The following is a 25,838-nucleotide window of genomic DNA, read 5'->3' on the forward strand; positions in this document are numbered from 1 at the left end:
CGGGGCCGCTTCCCCGCGGCCGGCTCGGCGCATGCGCAGCCGGGGAGGACTGACGTCAGTCCTCCGGGCGGCGCGCGGGGCGCGGTGCACGCCGGGAAGCCGCCGCCCAAGATGGCGGCAGGATTGAAAAGTTGTTGGTGGCGCTGAGGCGGCTCCGGACGGGCCGGGAGCGGGAAACGGGGCCCGGCAGCGCCATGGCCGCCGCCGGGCAGTGAGCCCGGGCCCCCGGGCCCTCACACGCACCCAGGCCGGGCGGGCACGGCCGCTGCGGGGATGCCCCGGGGGGGGCCGGGGCCGCCGCCGCCGGAGACATGGAGGAGGAGGGAAAAAAAGGCAAAAAGGTGAGAAACTGGTGTCCCTGGGGCTTCACGGCGCTGTGGGGCCACCGTCAGGCTTTGCCGTGCCCCCTACGGCCGGGCTTCCCCTCAGCCCCATCGCAGGATCGGGCCCATTGTGACCCACAGCCCGTGGACCTGAGGTGACTGGAGCCCCTCTGGGCTTTTTAAGCCTTATTTTCTTCTATTGTAACCCTTATTTTCTTCCTGGATTGTTTTCAGGCTCAGCCCTGTCTGTGCTGAGCGTCTCCCCGGGTTGGGGCCTCGTTTTCCCAGCTAAAAACCTTATTTTCTGTGTCAATATCGGGCTCTTTTTGGGGACGCTGCTGTCACCTCGCTGCCTTCCCGCCGCCCCCTGGGGTGAGTTTGCTCTGCCCGTGTGTCCAGACACCGATCGGGGGCTGATTTAACCTCCTGCTTCTCTGCCCAGGCTGCAAACGAGGTGACTGCTTAATGAAGTATCTTAAAACGTGTCCTGGAGTGGCGCTGGTTTGTCTTGTCTGCTGATTGCGGTGCTAAACCGGCCGTGCTGTATGTGCATGTGTCTGGTTTATATGTATATTTTTATATATATATATATAGAAAGAGAGAGTCAACTGTAGTCAGGACGAGCTGTGTATGCCTTGGCTGAGAACAGGCTGCTCTGGTTTCTCTTGTCTAAAACCTATTTTTACATCGCGCGGGGGAGGCAAAACCAGAGCTGGAGCTGCGGGTGGGAAAAATAAACCCTTCCCTTGGTTTGGTGACATAACCGGAGGGGAAAAAAGCTATTTTCAGTAGTTTTGGTGGCACATGCAGTGACGGTGATCTCAGAAGGTGGCAGCAGAGTCTCCTGCTGAAGCTCGGATTTGAAATGCTCAGAATCCTCCCAGAATGAGAAATATTGAATTTTTTTTTTCTTTCTGAAGATACAGTGGGAGTTTTCCACAGGTGCAGAGCTGGGAAATCAAACCACCTTGTGATGTCTGGTGACCTGTCTGTGGTGTGGCAGGACCAGCAGCACAGGCGGGAGGAGAAATTTCTCATCTGTACATGTAATTTCCTTGTTTTCAGGAAGAACCAGCTCTAAACGCTCGTTCCCAGGGCTGTGGATAATTGTAGAGTAACTTTAGGAGTAAGTAAATGCCATTTTTTTGCGGTTGGCAGGGGCTGGAAGTGGCACTTAAATAGAATAGATTCAAAGTGATATCTTGTAAAACTGGAATCAGCTCGTGGCCTTGTTGAAAAGTGGGGTTTTTTCTGCTGTTTGCGGAGAAATCGGAGGTTTTTTGCTTTAGAAAACGGTGCTTTCCAGCCATACTGCTCATGTTTTTTGAGAGGTAAAGACTCCGCAATGTCTCTGAGCAATTATTCCATGTTCACCCTCATGCTAAAGAAAATCATTGTTTTGGTTTGTTTTGTTGGGGGTTTTTTTTACCACCTCCCAAGTGTGTAGGTGACGCAGCACAAAGTGCTTTTGTGGTTTTCCCAGGTAATTTTCTGGGGATGGCATGAGATATTTGCATAAAATTCCTGACTTTTCCAACTGGGATATGTCCTGAATCTCCAATGTTGGCTCCGTTTGCCTCTTCCAGCCACCGCTCCAGCGGCTGCCAGACCGTCCTTGTAAAGCTGCTCCCGATCTGTGCATTCTTTGCGGTTTTAAATCCCGGTTAATATTCAGGATATTGGCCAGTCCAGCAATTCCTCCTCGTGCAGATCATGGGGGAAACGGCTGCCAAAACTGAGCTTGTAACTCCAAAGCGTGTTTCACTCCCTGCCAGAGGATTTGGATGGTTTTGTGCTGGTGTTTGTGGGAGGGAATGGGAAGCCGAGATGCTTTTTGGGAGAAGTGAGGTGGTTATTAAATAACTGAAAGAGAGCTGGTTCTTCTTGAAGCTCAGGGTGAACCCCCAGCCTTAATATATAGAAAAAAAAATATTGAGGGTTTGAGCTGGAAGTTGCAGCTCTGTGGGAGATTGTGCTTCTAGGACAAACCTCTTGATCTTCTTTTGTTATCCCAAATATTCAGCGTCTTTGTGTTGGAGTACCCGCTGGGCTCTGACAAGCCCCTTGACTCTTTTGCCTCAGAAATGGTTCTGTCATGATTTTATTTATTTAGGGCACTTGGGGGAATGCAGGATCTGTATTTTTAGCTCGCTGGGAGGTTTTTAGGCTAATGAAGGCACCTGTGTCTATTTGGTTCTGTACTCCCAGCTAAAACAAGCCATGTGACGATCATTCCCGTGGGCTCAGTCACCTGTTGTTCTTTTCTGTTCCAAGACCTGATGCTGCAGCCCTGACCTGCTCCCTGGCCCTTTTAGGATGAGGAAATTTGTTGTGACTCCTTGAGATAAAGCTCCAGCTCCTGATGTTTGGTCACTTCGCACCTTGTTCTGAAGTTGTGCTGCAGCAGGGTGCACCAAGGGGTATTTAGCCCCTCTCATAGAATCATTTTGGTTGGAAAAGCCCCTCAAGCTCATGGAGTCCAACCATAACCCACCCCCGGCACTGCCCCATGGCCCTGAGAACCTCATCTCCGTCTGTCCAACCCCTCCAGGGATGGTGACTCCACCACTGCCCTGGGCAGCCTGTTCCAATGCCCCACAGCCCTTTGGGGAAGAAATTGTTCCCCAGCTCCAACCTCAACCTCCCCTGGCGCAACTTGAGGCCGTTTCTTTGTGTCTCTGTCTCTCCTCAGCCTCCTGTTCTCCCCTTTTACTCTGCCCTGGTGGGACCACATCTGCAGTTCTGGGTCCAGTTCTGGGCTCCCCAGTTTAAGAAGGACAAGGAATTACTGGAGAGAGTCCAGGGAGGGACACAAAGATGCTGAGGGGCCTGGAGCATCTTTGTGATGAGGAGACACTGAGAGAGCTGGGGCTGTTCAGCTGGAGAAGAGCAGCTCAGAGGGATCTGATCAATGGGCTCAATATCTCAGGGTGGGTGTCAGAGGATGGACCAGACTCTGTTCAGTGGTGCCCAACGCCAGGGTGAGGGGCAGCGGGCACAGACTGAAACACAGGAGGGTCCATCTGAACACGAGGAGAAACTTCTTTGCTGGGAGGTGCCAGAGCCTGGACCAGGCTGCCCAGAGCGGGTGTGGAGTCTCCTTCTCTGAGACATTCAAACCCGCCTGGACCAACCCTGTGCAATGAGTAAATTTGGCATCCCCGTTCCATCTGAAGGGATGGCCTTGGGGCTGGGAAATGGGCTTTTCATTTAGAGACCTATCTCATCATCCAAGCCGCCTGACCTGCTAGGCTTGGTTTTAGCAGCTGCTCTCCTGTGAACTGCCGGTGCTCAGCAGGACAATCCTGTCCTTGTTCTTCTTGGCCTCAGCCCAGTTCTGAGCAGGGAGTTGCTCCGTTTCTCCTCTCAGTGCTTCCTTTTTCTTCCAGAGGAAGCAAAAAAAATCTTCTGGAATAGGAGGAGCACAGGCTGAATGGAGGTGAGGTCATCTGGGGTTTAGGCTTGAAATCTGGAGTGGGGGGAAATGTGGGGTTAAAGCTGGTAGGCTGGGGGAAAGGGGCAGGAGAGATGAGGCTCTGGTGTGTTGGCCTCAAACAGGTTTTGTGCTCTGCTCTGGGTGGTGGCATCTTCTTGCTGCTGCTGAACCACTTGGCACGAAGGTTTGGATGGTTCTGGTGGTGCTTGTGGTGCCGTGCAGCTGTACTCGTCCAACTTGCAGTGGTTTTAAACATTTACTTCAAAAATTAAACTTCATAGTGGTTCCAAGGGCCTGGGAAAGTTGGGACTCGCCCGGCTGAAATTCAGACGGAGTCTCTCTCCTCATAGGGTGTGTTTTAGTCTCATCCTTGGAGATTTCTACCTTGTCTGGGGTCGAACAGAGACCTGGGGTGTCAAGAGGGACTGGAGGATTCTGCAAAAGTGTCTTGTTGGTGTTCTGCAGCATGGGGCTTGGCTCCTGTCTCTCCCAGGGCTCTGTGACACTGGTGTGATGTTCTCCTTGCTGGTGGGTGACTCTTCCAGCTCGGTGGCAGCTGTGACAAGGGACATCTCTAGCAGCTTCTCTCCCGAACTTGGGTCTGCACCTCCTGATCACCCTGAGCGTTCGACAGTCGGGTTTTATTGCAGCTCTGGGCCTCGAGAGGCAGGGAGGAAACACAAACTCATCTCAAACACAATGCATGTCCCCAGAATAGGGACACTGGAAGCCTGGTGTGGCAGCTGGGAACAGGGGTGCGTTCCAAATTTCCTACCCCTAGCTCGGATCAGGGACCTGGGCTTGTGGTCACCGTTGTCCTGAGCACCCTCCTGGCTTTGCCTGTCGGCCCTGTGAGATGGACGGATCAGAGTTTGGTGATTCCATGAGACGTGGGGTGTTCCTGGGTGGGAATACTGCCTCTGCCCAGCTGTTTGCCTGCAGACAAACCCAAAGTGTTTTGTTCTCAGCCTCATTTCTATCCTTGCATTAGTGATGTTTTCAGTAGGAGTTGCCACCACCTCACCAGTGTCCCTTTGCCAGGTGACCAGTGCAGTCCTGGGCTCTCATGTTCACCCCACCATAAAGGACAGGCTTTCTGATCCTGGCCGGCTCTGCTTTGGCAGGAGCTCCCAGCTTCTCCTTGCCTTTTCTTGAGCATCCTCGTGTCCGCCCAGTGCCGCCTGGCACCAGGACATGGACAGAGCTGTGACTGGAGGCGCTGGGGAGGACAAAGCTTTGCTTTAGTCACAGCACTATCCTGACTTCAGCTAGAGAATCATTTGCTTGGAAAAGCCCCTCAAGATTGAGTCCAGCTGTTCCCCCAGCCCTGGCACTGCCCCATGTCCTGAGAACCTCATGTCCGTCTGTCCAACCCCTCCAGGGATGGTGACTCCAGCACTGCCCTGGGCAGCCTGTTCCAATGCCCCACAGCCCTTTGGGGAAGAAATTGTTCCCCAGATCCAACCTCAACCTCCCCTGGCGCAACTTGAGGCCGTTTCTTTGTGTCCCTGTCTGCCCTCAGCTCCTGTTCTCCAGGCTGAACCCCCAGCTCCCTCAGCTGCTCCCATCACACTTGCGCTCCAGCCCCTTCACCAAACTGCTACTTCACAACCATGGAAGTTAATCACCCTACTTTAGACCTTCAGGCTCTGGTAACCAAACTGCTGTGCTACTGCCCAGGCTGGTGCGGGAAAGGACGGATCCTGCAGCAGTGTTTAATGTAACACAGACTTTGTTGTTTTTTTTTTTTTCCTCGCATGCCTGGGTTGAAATAGTTTTGCTGTTGTGGTTTTTGCTCAGTACAAAATAACTGTACCATGTAATTGGGTAAATAGTTGTTTTGCTGTTTGGCGAGAGAACGGCAGACAGAGCTCGAGCTTCCCAAAACTGTATTGCTCACACAAGACGTTGGCTGAAGTAGCGGTAGCAGCTTTCAAAAGTGTAACTTGTGCACCGTAAAACTTTCCATGACGGAAGCCCTGACCCAACATGAGTCTGCTTCCAGCCCCAGATAAAGGCGTGAGGGATCCCTGACCCTGCAGCCCTGATTTATCGTGTTTTGTGGAGCAACACCGGAGCCTCTGACATATTCTTGCATGTGTAACACCCAGAAGGGAGATAACAGTTTGTGTTGCAGAGGTGCGACCCGTTTCAGTCCTGAAGCTGCGCGGGAGCAGCACCCTGGGACGCGATGGTGCCTCTTTGGTGCAGAGACCTCCCTGAACGTGAGCAGTTTCCCAACTTCCAGCACGCTGCCCAGGGCTCCTCGGGCTGGCTGAGCTGATAGATGCCGAACTCTGCCCCCTGGGATGTGGTTCAGTCCCAGGCTCCTCTCTGCGGATCCGTGACAAGCTGCAGAGCTCCGTTCTCCAGGGACGTGACCGGGAAGCCCCCAGGTTTGCTGTGGGACCACCAGAATCACAAACCTTTCAAGTGGTGACTTAGCAAAGTGGCTTTTCTGCAGAGATTCCTTCCCCAGCCTGTGTCGTCCTGCTCCCAGGGCAGCGTTTCAGCCTTGCACAGTCTTAATCTCCATTTATTTTACTTTTCATAAAGCCGTATCAGCCTCTAGTGCCTTTTGATCCTTTCGCTTTGGCATTTAGTCACAGCAAAAAGAAAAGGCAAGGGAGAGTGTGCTCTACAGAACCACAGGGTTTAACGTGACTCCCGGGCTGCGCTGAGAGGTGACCGCAGGTCTAGTGACGTTCTTGGTGACCACAGAAAACTCTGAAACTTGAGAAACCTCAAGCATCGTGTTCAGCAAAGCTCTTCAGGTCTCATTTACGCTTGGCCTGCAGAAGATGCTAAAAATCCGTCAGCAAATGCTGCTTTGTAGGAAGAAGAACAACTAGAGTTCAGCTGGAGTTTGCTGGAAGCAAAGTCACGACTGGCTGATACCTGGGAAGTTGGTTTTTTTGCCCATATTGGGTTTGGCTGCCAACACTGCAACAACTATGGCTCATGGTGCCCAAATGCACCTGCCTGAGCTGTTGTGGTCTAGTGCTGCTGATCACTGATGGTATCTCCCATTAATTAGCTCTGGCTTGTGCCCTGTACCTGCACTAATTGTCCAACCTGACCCGTGTGGGTGTTTTCCAGGCAAAGTGAGGGTGCAATAAGTATCTTGAGGGCTCAGTGTGACCAAGATATTGCTGAGGTTTTGTGGATACAGAGCGGAACAGGAGCAACCTTCTCCCCAGAGATGAGCAGGCTGACATGTTTGAAACTGAGCTCTGCATTCAGTTGAGTTTGTAAGCCTTCTGCTGATAGGATCACAGAGTATTTTGGGTTGAAGGGACCTTAAAGATCACTTAGATCCCACCCCTGCCACAAGCAGGGACATCTGCACCAGCTCAGGTTGCTCAGAGCCCCGTCCAACCTGGCCTGGGATGTCTCCAGGGGTGGTTCATCCACCACCTCTATGGGTACCTGGGCCAGGCTCTCACCTCAGGGCCAACAATTTTTTCTTATATCTAGTCAAAATCTCCCTCCTTTAGTTTAAAACCATCACCCCTTGTCCTATCACAACAGGCCCTGCTAAAAAGTCTGTCCCCATCTTTCTTCTCAGCCCCTTTTAAGTCCAGAAAGGCTGCAATAAGGTCTCCCTGGAGCTTCTCCAGCTGAACACCCCAACTCTCTCAGCCTGTCCTCCCAGCAGAGCTGTTCCAGCCTCGAATCATTAGGTTCTGGGTGACTTTGTTCCACTTCTGTCCTTTCCAAAGCAGCTTCATGATCCTCACCCCCAAATCCAGGAACATTCCCTGGTTATCGTGTGTCTGGAGCTTCTGCCCAAGGAGGCAGGTCTTGGTCAGAAACAGGGTTTAAACTAAGACACTCATGAAGGAGCTTGAGGGCACTTGGTCAGTCTGGTTGCAGAGCTCGTGTCCCATTTCTGATGGGAGATGAAGGGACGGGAGTCAGACACTTTGCGCTTTGCTTTATAAACAGTTTATTTCTCCAGGCTGAAGCGTTACAGTCCTTTCCTCCTCACCAGGAACTGGGAAACTCTGTGCCTGTGGGACCAGTGCAAACACCAGCAAAGGACTTCACAGGCAGTGCCAGGAGCCTGAAATATGGATTTTCAACTCATTTTACAGCTGCTTCCTGCCTTAATCTTTATTTTGATGCTTTGTTTTTAAGACCCCAAGGTTTCCCCAGAACCAAAATTCACTGCATCAGCTCTATTGCTATTTCCAAGGGACAATGAGCTGTAACATCACCATAGCCATCCTGGTGTCCCTGTCTTCTGGTGCCTCAAGGGCAGGTAAAAGCAGACCTAGAGGATGAAATAAATGGGATTAATTACACTCTGTAGTGTAAGGGGAGCTCATGTTGTTTCCTTAATGCAGCTCTTGGTGCTGGGTGGCTGAACTGGGCAAAATGGGAGGACTGGAGGCTTCTGCATTTACAGGGCAGGGAGGAGTGTAAATAAATTTTAAAAAAATCTGAAATAAATGAACTTTGGCAGGAAAGTGGTGGAAGGATTTAAGGAAAGCGATGAAGCTGCCGAGCTCGTTGCGAAGCATGAGGGTCAGAGCTCGGCTGACCAGTCTGTGGGCAACGAGAACTGGTGCTTCCCCATCTGGGCAGGCATACGGCTGGTGAAAGGATTCCTAAATCCCCGTTTTTTTCCAAATCTCTTTATCAGAGCAGAGTGAACCCCGGAGGAGGGTGGGTCCCCCTTTGCCTTGTCACCTGCCCTCCAGAAATGTATGATCACATCCTTGAGAGCTGTTTTTTTGCAGCGTGGCTTCTCCGCTTCATTCCCAAAGCGCTTGGGGGAGTTCGTGCCTGCGTCTGTGCTCACTGGATGGCTAAACCCACATGGGAGCCTGGCCAGGCAAGGATTTAGGACCTATCTGGTAAGCCTAGATCTTCAAAAGATTAGAGACTTCTTGAGATGTCTCTGCAAATGTAGTTTGACTCGTGTAAAATTCCACTCTACTTTATCCTGGTTTACTGGCTTTGATACCATTCAGAAGAGAGACATAAGTGGTGTTTTCATCAAGTCCTTCAAATTCTTCGTGTAGTCTTGTCTGACTGGTGTGTCTGTAGACTTGGTCACCAGCCTTTTAATAAGCTTCTCTTTGTCTCCCAAAGTACCTTTTTTGTGTTTACTTAGCCAGCAGCATAGTACCAACCCCTCTTGTGTTGATGCAGTGAAAGCTGAACGGACTTTTAACCAAAACAAATATACCAAGCTCTGAAAAAAAACAGTGTAGAAAGTGCACTTCATGTGGCCAAGTGAACTTCAGGGCTTCCCTGCTTTTGTTAGGTTAGGAAGATGAAGTAATTCCATTATTAAAAAGAGGAAATGGCCACCTTTCCTAGTTTAATTTGAGACGTGAAGCGTCTTTGGAGAGCAGCTCGCACGAGAGGGAGGAAACGTGGAAGGTCTCCGTTGCTTGGCTGAGACAAGGTGAGGGGCTGGAGATGGTGCAACTGTTGGATTGTTGCTTGTGCTGCCTCTTTGGAGGAGGATCAGGCTCTGAGAACCTGGGCGGTGGGCTGGGGTGGATCATCCCCAAACCGTGTTTCTGTGATGGGGATGGAAGGGACCTCAGTGCTAAAGCAGATCTGGGGCTTCCCTTCCCAACACATTTCCTGTGATGTCTCCTTGGAAGTGTTTTTCCAGCTGGAGATTGTTCATGTTGCTCTTGGGTGGGAGTGTTGGGGGCTCCACGTTTTTCTTGCAGGAACTGAAAGCCGAAGCCTCGTTAGCACTGTGTGAGAGGGATTAATTAGTAACATCCTTAGGGTGTGTGCATAGCTTGGGGAGGTAAAATAAAATTGGAGGGGGTTGAGGACTTTCACCCATGGAAGTCACCTCAGATGATGTGACCTGCTTGGTGCTGCCCAAAGGGGAAGGTCTCGTCCCATTCCCCTCCCTGCACCAGGCGTGACTGGGCTGTTAGAAAAGGTTTAAAAAGTGTATTTCTGGGAATTTTGCTGTTAAAGAGGCTGGCAGAGCTGGTGATCCCGGAGCTCCGGTGGGATGAGCACGATCTGTCCACCAAAAGCTTTGTTTGGTGGAGAGGAACGAGCTCCGGGTGCTGCAGGAGACACCGGGACGGCCGCACTAGCGTGGTTCTGTATTCCGTATCTCTTAAAAATCAGCACCCCTTGGGGAATCTTTGGAGAAGTCATTCATCTTGTGATGCCATGGCTTAAAATACTGTTGGGTTTGGGAGGGTTTGCCTCCCTGTGTGTTCCGTAGAGTCTGGGGTGGAGAAGGAGCCAGGACGTGTTAAGGGGACAAGGAAGAACTTGGCCAGAAACTGGTGCTCGATGACAGCAAAATCAATGCCGCTGTGTCTTCAGCTGGTTTTGGTCGTGGAAAACACTGGCAAACAGATGTTTGTGCATGGGGGAGGTTGGGTTTGGGAGGAGGTGTCTTAGGGTGTCTTAAAACAGCTTGGGAAGTCATCCCTGAGCTGTGGGGACACAAGCTGCCACACATGACTCCTCTGTTCTCCTCTGTGCTGTAAATTGTACGTGATCATGGAATCATGGAATGAATCATTTTGATTGGAAGAGCCCCTCAAGATCATGGAGTCCAACCACTAACCCAACCCTGGCACTGACTCATGTCCCCGAGAACCTCACGTCCCCATCTTTTAAACATCTCCAAGGGTGGTGACACGAGGAAGGAATTGTTGGCCCTGAGGGTGGTGAGAGCCTGGCCCAGGTACCCAGAGAGGTGGTGGCTGAACCATCCCTGGAGACATCCCAGGCCAGGCTGGACGGGGCTCTGAGCAACCTGAGCTGGTGCAGATGTCCCTGCTCATGGCAGGGGGGGCGCTGGGGGAGCTGGGAAGGGCCCTCCAACACAAACTATTTGTGATTTTGTTTTGAGCAGACTGCTCAAAAGAATGATCCTTGCCTGGCTTCTCCTGAAGATTCACGGGTATTAACCCACCAGCCTTTACCTGCACAGCTTAGCAAGCATGAAGATGGTACATTGGGCGCCTCTACGGCTTTTCTTGAGTGGTTCCGATGTGGAAAAGCAGCTCGAGGACCTTCTCCTGCTGCTGGCTCCTTGGCCACCACCAGCCCTGGATAAGTGGCCTTGCAGTGACTGATTGCAGAGAGTCTATTGGTGCATGGGCATCGCAAACCACCTTTTCTCCAAGGACTCCTGAAGAAGCTGGAGCCACTTTGCATCCTTTGTTTTTATGGGAAGAGAAGGAGGTTCCGTTGTGCCCCCAGCGCTACGTGCAGTTCGTGACCCCAGAAGAAATGAAAGACGTGAAGGTGCCTAAGCTGCAGATGTGCATTTTTAACACAGGGATTCTGGCTCCTTGGACTGACAAAAATAAGTAGCGAGACATCCCAGAGAACACGCTAAAACAAACCAGACCTTATTTCCTCCTGCCAGAAACCTGCCCAGATCCTTGATCTGACAGTCTAGACCAAAACCTGCCGGGCAGTTTATGTCTGCAGCAAAGTTTATTTCCCTGTGGAACAATCTCCTCAGCAGACGGCCGTAAACTCCGGGGTTACAGGTCTGGGTGCTTCACCTCTTCTCTTTCACTGTGCAGAAATGGGAATAACCTTCTGCAGGCTGGAACTCACGTGGTTGTGCTGGAGGATGAGCCGCGGGCTCGATGGGAAGCTTGGATATTCCCCCGCACGCTGCTTCTTTCCTGGGCTCCAGGCCTTGGAGTGGTTGGTGTTACAAAACACTTGTTTTATGCGAGACTGAGCGGTTTTGGTTGCGCTAATGAGGAGTTTTGTGGCTTTCCTAGACTGTCCAAGAGTAAAACAGTGTGTCAAATGCTCTTGAGCTTTGGGATGAACGGTTTAACCACTTTTTAGGTGCTGCGACACGAGTGTGTTTTGCCAGTGTAGCTTGGGCCAGATCACAGAATCGTTTTGGTTGGAAAAGACCCTCAAGGTCATCGAGTCCAACCGTTAACCCACCCCCGGCACTACCTTGTGTCCCTGAGAACCTCATCTCCGCGTCTGTTCAACCCTGGACTATTGATCTCTTCCTCATTTGGGCAAAAAAAGCCTGGAGATGTGAAGCAAATGTTTAAATTCAACAAGAAGGCAAGTGTTTAAATGCTTCTGTTCTGAGACCTTGGATGGAAACGCGTTGGGCTAATTGGGGATCACTCCTCTGCACCTTGCTTGTAAAAATGGTTCTAGATCTAAAGGTTCAATTCTTGGCATGAATACCTGTTTTTCTTGCAAGAAGCTGATGTTAATGGTATTGAGTAGAATGGGGCTTAATGCATGAACCGGACTCATCTGGTGTCCTCCGTTTATTGCAGTTTGTGCGGCTAAAAACTGCGGAAATAGGGAAATATTTGATCTTTGAATTCTGGCATGAACCCTGGCAACTGTGGAGAAATAGTAATTTGCTCTCCTCATGCTGATAAGGCTGCAAATAAGCCGATCTTACTGTTTCCCCCTGCAAATATCAGCAAAAAGGTGGAAATGGCAGCTGTGCCCCTTGGGGACCCTCCTGGTTCCAGCCAAAGGCCGTTTACCCCGCTGAGACCCCTCAATATCAACACACAGCAGAGGGTGAGAGGCAGCGAAGGACATTCCTGGGCAAGAAGGGATGTTTCTTCTCTGCAGGGTTTCAATTTAGCTTAGAATTAAAGCTGGGCTTAACTTCTGTCCAGTCCTGCAGGTGTGGATTCTTGAAACCGGGAAGCAAGAGATTAAATCGAGCCCACGAGCTGTTGTTATTTTGTGAGATCCTGAGCCGCTCTTATTGCGATACGGAACAGCCTGGGGTAAAGCCTGGCTTAGGAAGTACCAGACTTAGTGGGAGGCTGTGTTGATGCCTTCCCGTCCCTCTCGTACTCAGCACGAAGCCGCTTGCTCGGAGGATCCTCTACAAACCGCTAAGCCTGGCCTATCGCTCCACATGGATCAGCTCAGCCAGAGTTTAAAGTGTAGGCGGAGCAGCTGAGCCAGGCCTAGGAACCTCTCTGGGAGGAGGACCAGGGCTCTGCTAAAAATAACCAGGGAAAATTCCATTCTTCTTGCTTTAGAGGAAACTCCTGTTGGGGAGGCTGGAGCTGGCTTAGCTGGCCAGGCTGGCTGAACGTGAAAACACAGAGCTGAGCCTTGGTTTGGAAGTGGGGTTTGTGCAACTGTTGCCTTTAGGCTTGAGCTGCCGCATTTTTTTAAAAAAAATTTCCTTTTTTTAAGACCGACTTGGGCGCCAGCTGGCCGTTTTTAGGGAAATTGTGCTTCTACATTGCTTACATTTAATAATATCCTTGTTTGAAGGTGCAGCTTTGAAATCAAGTACAGTGTTTCTGGCTGAAATATGATTTTTAAAATGTACTTCCCTCTGATTTTTTGAATTTATTTCCCTCTGAGCTGGTGAGTGTCAGCTCCACATCACCCTGCTGGGAGCTGGAGAGGAGGGAGAAGTCCCAGGACTTTGTTCCCAGCTCTAACTCAGCCCCGTGACGATGAAGCCACATCTTGTGGAACCACATGAAGACCTGCAGGGACTGTCCCACCAGAAGACAGGCGGCCAGGAGGGCAGGATCACCTCCAGAGCCTTCCTATGAGCTGATTAAAAATGTCGCTGCTCCCAGGATCTTTCCTTGCCAGGAGCTGAGTTGTCCAAGACTCTTCGACAAGATGTAGAAAGACCTGCAGGTCCCCAGGTGACCCTTGGTGTCCTCCTCGCTTAGATGTTCCCTGCACTTCGCTGGAGGATTCAGGCTCTTCCCAGTGTCAGGACAAGAGACAAAATAGAACCACAGAATCATTTTGGTTGGAAAAGACCTTTAAGGTCATAGAGTTCAACTGTTCCCCCAGCTCTGGCACTGCCCCATGTCCCTGAGAACCTCATGTCTGTCTGTCCAACCCCTCCAGGATGGTGACTCCAGCACTGCCCTGGGCAGCCTGTTCCAATGCCCCACAGCCCTTGGGGGAAGAAATTGTTCCCCAGATCCAACCTCAACCTCCCCTGGCGCAACTTGAGGCCGTTTCTTTGTGTCCCTGTCTCCCCTCAGCTCCTGTTCTCCAGCTGAACCCCCAGCTCCCTCGGCCGCTCCCATCACACTTGTGCTCTGAAGTCCCTTTGTGGCCGTGACGGTGGCTCTGCAGAGGGACAGCAGGTAGCACAGGGTGACATCCCACCCTGTGATGCTGCTCCCAGCCTTGGCAGCCTGCCCGCAGCTTTGCTCTTCATTAATTTTTGACTCCGTGCCTGGTGCCGTTATCCAGACCCGTCTCCCTTAAATCCTCGCGGTAGCGTTTCGCTAAAGCCAATAAAACGCTGAAATGGTTCTTGGCTTCAAACAGGAATCCCTTGAATAATGGTTTGATTTAATGTTTTAGCATCCAGATGTCTTTGTGGGGAGGAGAGCAGCTCTCCTGCAGCAATATCGCCGTTCCAAGCTCAGCACTGGACCTGCCCAGGCTGGAGCTTCTCAAACCAAATCCCAACTCACCCTCGTCTCGCTGTGCTTCCCATACAAATAAATCTCCCCAGTGCCAGTTTACCAATTAATTAAATGCTTCCCGCTGACAAAAACTAGAGGAAAGTGGAGTAAAAGGGCTGGTGGGCTGTGGTGTTGGTGCTGCGGACCCAGCAGTGGGATGAGGAGGAAGGAGCAAGGGACATGTACTGGGGACATGTCCCCTGGGTGGACATGGAGCTTTCCAAGGCAGCTCCTGCAGAGTTCTGAGCTCTCCACGTGTTTTTCTGCGCAGTGGTGGGGTCTGAATGGATTATTTTGGGGTGGTGGGGACCATCCCATATCACTGAAAGCTGTTTTCCTACCAAATGATGTTCCTCAGTGAAACCACATCTGCAATTAAATGTGGAGAAGGTTCTGCCTCTTGGGCAGTGCTGAAACAGCCTCAAAATAAGTCAAAATAAACCTAATTACAGCATAGGATGGTGTAGAAAAGGTCAGACGCCCATAACTCCTCCTGGTGCGTGGTTGAGTCCTCTCGCCTTGTTCTGGTCCAGGACCAGAGAAGCTCTTGGCGGGCACCAAGGTGAACCAGCAGCACGTCCCCACGGCGGGGACGATCATCAGCCTCCTGGAGGGACAGGGGACAATCCTGGAGCGCTGGGCTCCCAGTACAAGAGCGGGGGATGTACTGGAGTGAATTCAGTGAAGGGCCTGGAGCATCTTGTGTGAGGCGAGGCTGCGGGAGGTGGGACCAAAGGAGCCTCAGGGGGATTTTTTTAATGTATATAAACCCCTTGTGAGGGGGTGAGGAAAAGGAGGAGGATTCAGGCTCTTCCCAGCGTCAGGACAAGAGATAACATAGAATCACAGAATCGTTTTGGTTGGAAAAGCCCCTCAAGATCAAGTCCAAGCGTTTCTCCAGCCCTGGCACTGCCCCATGTCCTGAGAACCTCATCTCCGTCTGTCCAACCCCTCCAGGGATGGTGACTCCAGCACTGCCCTGGGCACAAACTCTTGCAGCATTTCTCCGTGGAGCAAATAAATATTGATAATAAACCTTTTTTTTTCGCAGGGACCCTCAGCTCCCTGAGCACAGGGGCTCAAGCCGTGCCCGGGCAAAGCCAAACCCCCAGAGCCTGTATTTTCATGGCATCACCGCACTGGAGCTTAGTTGGAGTTTATTTCTTAACATCCCACTCTTCTCTAAACATGCTCAATGTGGTTTTTTCCTTCCTTAGCTTCACCTTTTCTTGTTACAGGCACCTCCTGTGACTTCTTGTCATGTCATACATGCTTCTATGGTCCTTTTCTTCGTGTCCTCGTTGCAGCGAGCCGACCCCGAGCCTCTTTGGGCTCTGTTAATTATTTCCCCTTCTGCTAATTAGGGCTGTGGGCTGGCCCTGGGGACGAGCCACACGCCGGCCCCGGGTGACCGGTTGGAGCTGGGAATCCCTTAATCCCTGCACAGACGTTCCGGGGGAGAATTAGCCTTACAAATGTGCATTTGAGATAATCCACCGGAGGGGATTAAGGAGCCGTTTCCACCACAGCGATGCTCTTTCTCCTTCACCTTCCGCCCAGAGGGTTTAATAACGGGGCTGTCCAAGACCTCGTTGACTTTTGGATGACTACAAGTGGATGGGCTCTGATCAACACCAGCCCAAGAAATTTTCCCCAAAGATCCTCCAGCCAGAATAATAACAATCTAGGTGAAGTTTAAATCCTCCTTTTCCCCAGAAATGTCTTTTTTGGGGCTTTCCAACACCAAGCAGTGGGATGGTTGAGCAAACCCCCATGAAGTAGGTGCTGGTGATGATCCAGCGGACCCTGATTTTTTTCCCAGCTCATCCTCCCTCGAATGGGAAATAAAGTGTTTTTTGAAGCCTCCGTGTTGTGAGATGTTAACGGGGAAGTGCAGGGAGCTGCGAGCACTTAATTGGGGTATTAATGAGGTTGCAAACTCGTTTAACTCCCCGCACCCCGTCAGGCTAAACCGAGCCCTGAGCTGCTCTCTCTCAATTAGTCAAGTCTTAAATGCCTCGTTAAGTAGATAAAATGACTCTCTTCCTCCCAAATTTTGGAGTCAGCAGGAGAAGACCCTGAGGAGTGACCACGCTGGCCTTTGGGTGCCTCTTCTCCAGCCGATTTCCTTCTTACCTCCGCTCGGAGGGCGGGTTTCGTCGGGGAAATCACCACCTTTGCCATGTTAATTTGGTTCTTCTCTGTGAAATTAGCAGCTTGTTTGCGTTTATCCTCTGGGTCCAACTCTTAAGCCCCTGTTGGAGCCCAGCAAAGCTTGCTCGGACACTTTGTGCCTCTCCCAAAGCGCCTCTTGGGAGCTCTTAACCTCATTTCTGAGCTTGGCTTTTCAAACGTGACGCTTAAAGACTCGAAATACAGGCCTTGAAAAGCTTTACAGCCCTTGGTTTTAATAGATGTTAGAGAACAAAATAGCGCTGAAACTCAGAGGAGAAACCAGGGTTAGAAACTCATGTAAACTGAGGATATTTCCACCCCAGGTGCATGTCCCGGCTGTAGCGGCAAAGTATTTTGGGGGGATTTCCAGGGTTTTAGGGGTGCAGAAGGTGGGATTGCCTGGCTGGGAGCCGAGAATGGGACGGAGCTTCGCAAAACACGCCTCTGCCTGGCCCCATCGCTGCCAAATCTCGCCGAATCTTAACCGACGACTTCTATTTCGTCGCTCTTGCCGCACGTAGCAGAAGGAAACTGTGGTTATCGCACTTCCTGGCAAGCGAGAGGTCGTGGCTTTGCCAGCCCTTCGACACGGGGCTTCGCGAGCCCCCAAAACGAGGGTAACCGCTTCTTTTTCCCCCCACCGGGAGGTGTTTTTGGTGAGCCCGGGGCTCCGCGCCGGCACGGTTTGGTCCTGCTCGCCGTCCCGGGCATTCGATGGAGAACGAGGTAGGTGCTGGGTTTCCATCGGCTCCCAGAAATGCAGAAGTTTGTCGTTCCGCCTCGTGTCAGGCCCAGCAACGCCTCCGCCTCAGCTTTGGGCTCCCCAAATCCTCCAAGGAGCTTGGCGGGCTGGGGAATCGATCCCCCCGCAGCATCTTCCCAGCCCGATGGACATTTCTGCTTTCGATTCCTAAAACAAAAAGGAGTCTGGTGGGATGAGATCTTCACGCACCGAGGTTTGGGGGTCACACACCCTGGTAGTCGGGGCGGCAGAACCAGGGTTGAGCTCCACGCTCCGGTTTTGGCCAAAAAACCTATTTCTTTACAAACTTTCTTCTTTCTGGAGCCAAGAACGGTCCCGGCCCCTCAGCAGGAGCTGGCGGGGTTGCACAGCCTGGGGTGATGCCCCATTTTGGGGTGATACCCCTAAAATCTGCCACGTTTGGTCCTGCTGCCGTAAAGACAGAGCTGTTTTACAAGGCCAGCATCATTTAGCCGTGTTTTCTGTCCCTTTCGTCCTACAAACTCTTTCTATTTTTAATCTCCCTGCTCCAAGGGACGTTTTTCAGGGCCGGGCTGTCCCTGACGTCCTTGCGGTGCCTGGTTGGCTCTGGGATTTGATGAATACTCTTCAACCCGGAGCTTTTCCATCCCACTTTCCCGTCCTACTGCAATTCCAATTTATTCCAGTCTGCCTTTGATCTCTCTTGTTCCTGTAGATCTTTCAAGCTCAAGAAAAGCACCGAGAGAGGCAGAAGCTGCATGATGGTCCCGCATGTGCAGCTGAACCATCAGGGGCAGGGATGTGGTGGTGGCAAATCACCAAATCTGATCTCCTTCAGTTTAGGTGAAGGATCTGGTGAAGGACGGTGGTTTCCAAGGCGAGATTTGGTTGCGGACGGCGGCACGAAATGAGCTGAATTTCCTGGAGGCTGCCGCTCTTTGAGCTTGCAAAGCACTCCACAACTTTTCTAGAGCAGGAGCGTGTGGTTTATATGGAATTAATTCGCCTTTTGTAGCAATTTTTCTGCCTCTGCAGAACATACGGTTCTTTTTCTTGCATGTGAGGCTCAGGAAAGCCAAATTTTGATTGCGCTGAGGGGTGGGAAGCGACGAGCGTGGGATGGACGGTCCCTCCGTGTGCGGCGTCCAAGGACGGTGCTGACGCTCCCTCTATAGCCAGGAGCCCGTGTGTGCACTTCGGCTCTTGTTTTTTTAACCAAACTCAGCACTTTGGGGTTCGGGAAGCACAAAAACCTGTTTTTTTTCCCCAGGGGAGGTTGTGTCCTGGGTCTTGTCCCCGCGTTTTTGGGTCTCCCCTGAGACTTTGGACGACTTTGCAGCAGCTTTGCCTTTTGCAATTCTTCACTGTAAATGCTTGGGTGAAATATAAAATCACGCCAAGGCGAGGAGAAATTTATTGTGTGGCCGTGGCTCACTCTGAATATATATTTGTATTTCTTCTTAACCGAAAGGTTGGACAGCATGACTTTGGGGGAAAACATCCCATTTGGATAGCAGGGCACTTACCAGCGCTTGCGTTTTTGTGCCACATCGCAGGAAGGAGGTTTTTGGTGGAAGATCGTGCGCTTGTGGATCTAGAGCTCTAAAACCAACGTGTCCACGGGGTGGTTTGCATTGCTAAAACCACATGTACGGACTGGGCAGTGGGTGCTGCTGGTTTCCCCCCATTTTGGTCCCAAAACTCCCCCTCTCTTAACCTCAACGTGTCCTTTTCTCTCCTCAGCCTGGAATAGTGTCTCCTTTCAAACGAGTCTTCCTGAAGGGCGAAAAAGGCCGAGATAAAAAAGCCCAGGAGAAGGTTACGGAGCGGCGGCCGCTGCACACGGTGGTGGTGCCTCTGCCCGACCGCGTGGAACCCGACGTCCTGCTCAACGACTACATCGAGAAAGAAGTGAAGGTACCGTCGGGCTGGGGCTCCTATGTAACTAAATATAGCATTATTACAACCTAAAGGCACGAGAAATCTTCCACACGTAGGTGTATTTAGCAGCTCGTAAATACAAAGGGCCACCAGCCCTTTGCTCAGGGTTGATGGCGTCTTTCTCGCAGTAGCTGGTGTGTTTAGTGCGCACGTGCTGCGGTAACGGTTTGGTTCTTTTTTACCAGTATTTAGGTCAGCTCACGTCCATCCCAGGGTACCTGAATCCCTCCAGCCGCACGGAAATCCTGCATTTGATCGATAACGCCAAGGTGAGCGCTCAGCCTGTTGACCGACCCGCTCTGTGTTAACAAATAAAGGGGGTTGCGGAGCTTCCTTGGGTCATGGTCTGACTGGTGTCCTCCATCCCGTTATCAAAGTGAAAAACGGTTCAGCAAATCACTGTAAATACATTTATTTTAGAGAGCTCACCAGCTGCCGGGGCAGCTGACCCAGGAACACGATGCTGTCATCAGTCTCTCCGCCTACAACATCAAGCTGGTGTGGAGGGATGGAGAAGATCTCATCCTCAGGGTCCCCATCCACGACATCGCCTCCGTCTCCTACATCCGAGACGACTCCTGTCACTTGGTCGTCCTGAAAACAGGTAAGTTGTGAGAACCATCATTTACTCATTCTTAGGAAAATGGGATCTCAAAGTGTAGTTTCTTCTGTGGGTGTCAGCGAGGTGGAAAAGAGCAGGTAGAGGCAGCTCCTCCAGCCCGGTCCCCACGCGTGTCGGACCTTCCCTGCTCTTCCCAACCCCCGTGCAGGTCACTGGGAGGATTTCATCGCCGTGCTGGGTGTCTAAACGCCCGTGTTGAATAACGGGGGTGATACCCAGCGTTTCCAACGCTCCTCATGTCTTGTAATCACCGGGGAGGTCCCCGAATCCGTCCCCAGCAGCTCTGCGTGTGTCAGACCCGCCTGGGTTTGGGCTGGAGGGTTTGGGGAGGGCTGAGCTACTTAGAGGATGTAATGAACAGAGACTTAGCGGATTAGAAACCCCGCGACAGCAAAGGACGGGCTGTAGAATAAATGAGTAAGTGATTTAGAAGGCTGTAATTCTGCTGCTGGATTTCTGAGGCTGGCTAAGCCATGAGAATGAATTTACAGAGCTGTCAGAAACCAGCTCTAAATTATAAGTTTTCATTCAAAGGCTTTGGCCCTGTGCAGCATTTAGGTGGAGTTTTGGGCTCCCGGGAGCTGCCTCCTCCAGGGCATTGTCTCCCGGCTGTGGGATCCATCGCTCTCCTGCTTTGGTGGCTTTGCTGTCCTCACAGGGAGCCTGCTCGGACTCCATGCCTCAGTCTTTCCATCACAACTTCTCTCTTTCTCAGCTCAGGACCCCGGGATCTCCCCGAGCCAGAGTCTCTGCGCCGAGAGCTCCAAAGCCCTCACCTCGGGCTCGCTGTCCGAGAGCGGCATGGTTCCCGTCGAAGCTTGTTGCTTGGTGGTCCTGGCTACGGAGAACAAAGTAAGATGAATTAAAACTCTCTCCCGCGTCGGGGTCGCCTCCAGAGTCACTCTCCGAGTGTGACAACGCTGGGACTGGGATCACCGGGAGGTTTTCTCGCCCTTAGAGCGGGGTGGCCACAACCTCTCAGGTGGAGAGCCAGGAGGCGCAGGGTGGCCTCATCCTGCTGTCTCCAAGTGTCCCCTCTGTTATGTGACCAGACGCTTACTTGGCCATAGGTTGTGTAACACACGTAGGCTCAGTTTTAAGACTGAAGGGTGTGGGTTGGGCTTTGTAGAGGAGGAAACCTGGTCCCTGCCGAAGGCCTGGGACCTGGTTCGGACATGAAAGGGGATCAGAAGATGGTTTTCCCGTGGGGGTGGTGCCCAGAGCTTTCCCCAGCCACAGGAAACCTGTGAACACAACCGAATCTCTCCCACAATTGCGTTTTGCTAATCAGGGCATTTTTCCTGATGCTGACCTGGAAATTTGTTTCATCTGGTGTCTGAGTCCAGAGATTCTGATCGTAATCTGTGTGTTCCTGCAGCAGGAACCCTTGGCCTTCAGGGCTGAGTTTCGCTCGTCTAACTTTCAGCTTTAACGCTCCCTGGGCTGCCTGTACTTATTTGGAATGGAGGTTTTATAGCCAGGGAGCTGACCTGAGGAGTAGGACTGTGCCCACCGTGGTATTTTCTCCCTCCCAGCGTCCCTTCTGTGTCCCCTCCCCAGGTGACCGCTGAGGAGCTGTGCTTCCTTCTCAGTCAAGTCTTCCAGATCGTTTACACCGAGTCCACCATCGATTTTTTGGACAGAGCAATATTCGATGGGGCGTCCACGCCGACACGGCACATGTCCTTACACAGCGGTGAGTCTGTGCTGTCCCCGCATCCAAACCTGTTTGAGGGTCTCTCCCCATCATCACCGGTGGCTTCAAAAACCCTCCTCTGCTTTAGTTGTGAGAAGAGAAGCTCTGGGGAGACTGTAGTGTGGCCTTTCCGGACTTAAAAGGGGCCCATAAGATGGGGACAGACTTTTGAGTGGGGCCTGTTGTGATAGGACAAGGGGTGATGGTTTGAACTAAAGGAGGGAGATTCAGGCTGGACATGAGGAAGGAATTGTTGCCCTGAGGGTGGTGAGAGCCTGGCCCAGGTTGGCCAGAGAGGTGGTGGCTGAACCATCCCTGGAGACATCCCAGGCCAGGCTGGACGGGGCTCTGAGCAACCTGAGCTGGTGCAGATGTCCCTGCTCATGGCAGGGGGGCACTGGGGGGGCTGGGAAGGGCCTTCCAACCCAAAATATTCTGTGATTTTATGGTTCGTGGTGGATGGAGGCACCTTGGTCCCTCCACAGTGAATTCCACATCAGGAATCCATGTGTTTGTCTGTGTCACATGCTGGTAAAAATCACCAAATTTCTGCCTCTCAAACCCCCTATCTCAAATCTTCCCCTTGCAGACGACTCTTCTACAAAAGTGGACGTGAAGGAATCTTACGAAACGGAAGCAAGCACTTTGTAAGTCAAACGCGTTCCGCTGAGCTCGCTCAGCACTCGGCGTTATTAGTGCAGCCTCGCTGCTGGGTTTAAACCCCCCGGCGCAGGAACCGCTGCGCTCTGCACATTGAAAAGCTTCTGCTCAGTCTGGCTGAAACACGGGCCGGGGTTTTTAGCGCCTGCCTGCGGTGCCACGCTCTGCGCCGCTGCAGAATCCGCGGCTGGATTGTTCTGCCGCCGCAGGATTTCAGAGAGAGTCACGTACACAACGTATGTGCAGTTCCCGCGTCAAAGTGGCAACACAACATTTGTCCAGCTGGAGGCAGGAGAAATGTTTCCCCCCAAAACCTTTTATTTTGGAAGTGTTTTTCCCTCCTGAAGCCGTGACCACTCAAAACATCAATCGCATTTTTGAGCTAAAAACCTGACACACAAGCCCTTGTTTAAAATTGACGGCTGCTATTTGAAAATGGCACATTTACTGCCGAAATAAGGTATTTTGAGATTTTTTTCCCCCCGCTGTTAAAAGGGATATTTGCCCACATAAGGCTTTATCTTCAGTGGGTGACCAAACCACTGTAGTTGAAGCGCTCTGATGTTCCGTGGGAGCCTTCAGCCGCTCTCGGGAGCGTCTCCACCTGCCTCTACACTCTCCCACGCGATGCAGAAGGTGCTGGAGTCGCTCTGGAAGCCTCACGCTCTGTTTGCGTTTCAGTTCCTTCCCAGAAACCTTGGAAGCGGGTGACAACTCCCCCTCGTCCTTCTCCACGCAACAGTCTCCGCACGTCAAGACGGTCAGCGAGAGCGAGCTGAGCACCACGGCCACCGAGCTGCTCCAGGACTACATGATGACGGTGGGTGGATTTCTGTCCTTTAGGGTGCTTGTGGGATTTGGGGTCTCCCCCTCAGCATGCAGGACGGGTGTAGGAACGTCAGGATGAGCTGGTTCATCGCTGCAGCTCTTATCAAATCTTCCATCCCTGGAGGGGTTGAACAGACACGGAGATGACATTCCCAGGGACATGGGCTGGGAAACGGTTGGACTCAATCTTGAGGGTCTTTTCCAACCAAAATGATTCTATGAAATAGCAATAAAGCAAATAAACACCTTCCCCAGACCTCCTATCATCTCTTCCTCCTTAAAAACCAGTAACATCTGTGCTGTGCTTCTCCACAGCTCCGAACCAAACTCTCTTCCCAAGAGATCCAGCAGTTCGCGATGCTTCTGCACGAGTATCGCAACGGGGCTTCGATCCACGAATTCTGCATCAACCTGAAGCAGCTCTACGGGGACAGCAGGAAATTCCTGCTCTTGGGTGAGCATCACCTGCCGGGAACTCGGCCTCGGTGACCCACTGGAGGCATTTTCTTGCTTTTAATGTCACCGGTACCAAAGCTGGTGCGACAGCGATGCTGGAAACCTCCCATAAAGGTTTTTCTTTCCATTTTTTGAGTGCCTGGAGTTTTCTTCCACGCAGGACTGTAGCCCTAAAGCAGGGTCAGACTCTGGGAAGTGGGGAAATACCTTATTTTTGGCTAATAAAAACATGGACCGTGAAAGGGGGAAGGAGAGAGTCGCCGCTTGGCAGCCGCTCTGTGTTTGCCAGTGCTGCTGCTGCAATAAGCTCGGTAAAGCCGAGCAGTGTGTTGCGCTGAGGATTTAGCAGCTGATCTGTTTGAGCTCGGAAAATCCCGCTTTCGCAGGGTTTTTGTCCTCAGTGCGCAACAGCTGCAGTTTTCAGGAGTGGAGACAGGAGACATGGCCACGAGCTGGAGACTCTTTACTCCAAAACAGGCTCCTCCTTCAAACATCCAAGAAAATCCATGTGGAAGCCCATCCCAGGTGTCTCTGACAAAACACACGACGATGCTGATGGTTTCCCCCTCATTTTTTCTTCCCTGCTCCAGGTCTTCGTCCCTTCATCCCCGAGAAGGACAGTCAACACTTTGAGAACTTCCTGGAGACCATCGGGGTGAAGGACGGCCGTGGCATCATCACAGACAGTTTCGGGAGGTACAGACGGACGCTCAGCACCACCTCCAACTCCACCACCAACGGCAACGGCGCCGCCGGCAGCTCGGACGACCAGTCCGTCCCGTCCGAGGAGGACGAGTGGGACCGGATGATCTCGCACATCAGCAACGACATTGAAGCGCTGGGCTGCAGCATGGACCGCGATTCCTCCTGAGAGCCACCCCGACGAGGTTTTGGGGCTCCACCAGGATGTAATTAACGTCCCATACCCATGAACGGCTCCAAGCAGCCGCTGGCAGGTCTGTTGGTTTGGTTTTACCGGCACAGCAGGGAGCAAAGCCGGACAGAGACATCAGCTACAGTTTTGCACATGGTGTCCCTCCTGTAACTGCTCTTCTCCTCCTCCTCCTCCCTGTTTTTCAATGAAGTTTACCACAATGTGAATTATTTAAACTGATTGTTGATGTCGTTGAAAGATTTTGGCTCCGGACCTGCAGGAGAAGCCGCCGATGCTGCGGTGGGAGCAGGATCCCGGCTGCACCCGTGGCTTTGTGCTTGTGTGGCCACAAACCCCATCCTGCCCCCCCCCGCAAAACACCTGGGGGGCTCCAGAGAGGTGCGGGGGGGCCTGTTGTACATATTTTACAAGCGGTTATAAATACACAGTTATTTTTTTAAGCTGCACCCCCTGCCAGAGGAGCGCTCCGAGGGCGAGGCACCATTTGTGGGTGACACCCGAAAGGGTTTGCAGGGGTCCTGTGTCACCTGAAAGCCCCGACTGAGAGGAAGGACAAGGCTGGAGGGGCATGGGGGATCCCCAGCAGCACCCTGGCGGGGCCATGGCACCCATGGGTGGCCCTAGGGGGGTCACCAGCTTCAGGGGGGATCCAGCCACCCGCTGCACAGGTTTGTGTCACATCCCTCTGTCCCCAAACCCTGCTTTGTGTCCTCCCCCACCCCCAGTGCCTTTAACCCTCGCGCTCCCTTCATCCCTCCATCCTCTTCCTCTCTTACCTGCACATCCCGGGATCTCTGTACGATCCCGCACGGACCCCCCAGCCCTTGTCCTCCCAGTTCGTGGCCGGTACAAACTGGGGAGCAGGAGAAATGGGGGGCAGAGTCCCCCCCAAGCATCCTTGGGAGTTGGGGACCAAGATTTTTTTTCCTCCTTTTTAAGCCCAGCTTAGGGCTGGGAGCACTCAGAGCCGGGAGGGGAGGTTTAGTGCCTTTTTATTATTTACAGATTAAAAAAAAATTAAAAATCGCACGTGGACATTCAAGTCATTAAAGACTTAAATTTGGAAAAAATTCCCCAAAAAACCCCTATTTTTGACATGATTGTATATGGAGAACTATAAACCAGACACTGTAATTAGTCTCACGGGGCGGGGGGGGGGGGGGGGGGCGCGTTTTTTATATTTTGATAGGAAATGGGATTTAATTCTGGAACTAACCCCAATTTGTAGTGTCCTGGGAGCAGCCGGGGGGGGTTCTGCCACCTCCGTGTCCCCAGCCCTGGTGGCACTGGGCCGGGGGGGACACACGGGGCGGCTTTGTGTTTTCTGTATGGATTATTTGTTACTGGTAAATATAATTCTGCACCCTACAGTGTTTTGTCTTATTGCTAAACCCCCGCTCACCTCCCCTGGGCTTTATTAAAGCCCAGCTTTGTTAAACACCCCAAAATCAACAATGCAGGGGGGTGAAGTCCTGATGGCCAACGGCTTGGGGAGCATTGTGGGACCCTGATGCCTCCCAAAACCTCCGAGTCAGGGCCTCCACAGCCCCATCCCAGTTAGAACCCCCCCAGTATCACTACTGGAAGTGAGGGGGGCCCAAATCCCTCTCAAGAGACAGAATATGGAGCCCAGAGCCCCCCAGAAAATCACCACATGCGGA

At 52.1% G+C, this 25,838-nt stretch overlaps 1 protein-coding gene across 1 annotated transcript; it reads left to right on the forward strand.

Annotated features, from left to right (window-relative positions):
• The first annotated feature begins 60 nt into the window (after positions 1–60).
• On the forward strand, positions 61–25,247 carry CCM2 (CCM2 scaffold protein). The gene is made up of 10 exons (XM_065628371.1): positions 61–341; positions 18,823–18,996; positions 19,206–19,289; positions 19,441–19,624; positions 20,358–20,494; positions 21,203–21,338; positions 21,928–21,985; positions 22,680–22,818; positions 23,142–23,280; positions 23,873–25,247. The coding sequence occupies exons 1-10, from the start codon at positions 312–314 to the stop codon at positions 24,151–24,153; spliced, it is 1,362 nt and encodes a 453-aa protein (XP_065484443.1). The 5' UTR covers positions 61–311; the 3' UTR covers positions 24,154–25,247.
• Positions 25,248–25,838: the final 591 nt, after the last annotated feature.

This window comes from Caloenas nicobarica, chromosome 2 (assembly GCF_036013445.1).
Source record: "Caloenas nicobarica isolate bCalNic1 chromosome 2, bCalNic1.hap1, whole genome shotgun sequence".
In the NCBI taxonomy this organism is placed as follows: domain Eukaryota; kingdom Metazoa; phylum Chordata; class Aves; order Columbiformes; family Columbidae; genus Caloenas; species Caloenas nicobarica.

What these genes read in the sequence shown, in the direction of transcription:
- CCM2 (XM_065628371.1), top strand. Translation starts at nt 312, where the DNA reads ATGGAGGAGGAGGGAAAAAAAGGCAAAAAG. An exon ending in ATTTGATCGATAACGCCAAG is followed by an intron (nt 19,290 to 19,440) that starts GTGAGCGCTCAG and finishes CATTTATTTTAG; the next exon opens with AGAGCTCACCAGCTGCCGGG. An exon ending in CAGGAAATTCCTGCTCTTGG is followed by an intron (nt 23,281 to 23,872) that starts GTGAGCATCACC and finishes TCCCTGCTCCAG; the next exon opens with GTCTTCGTCCCTTCATCCCC.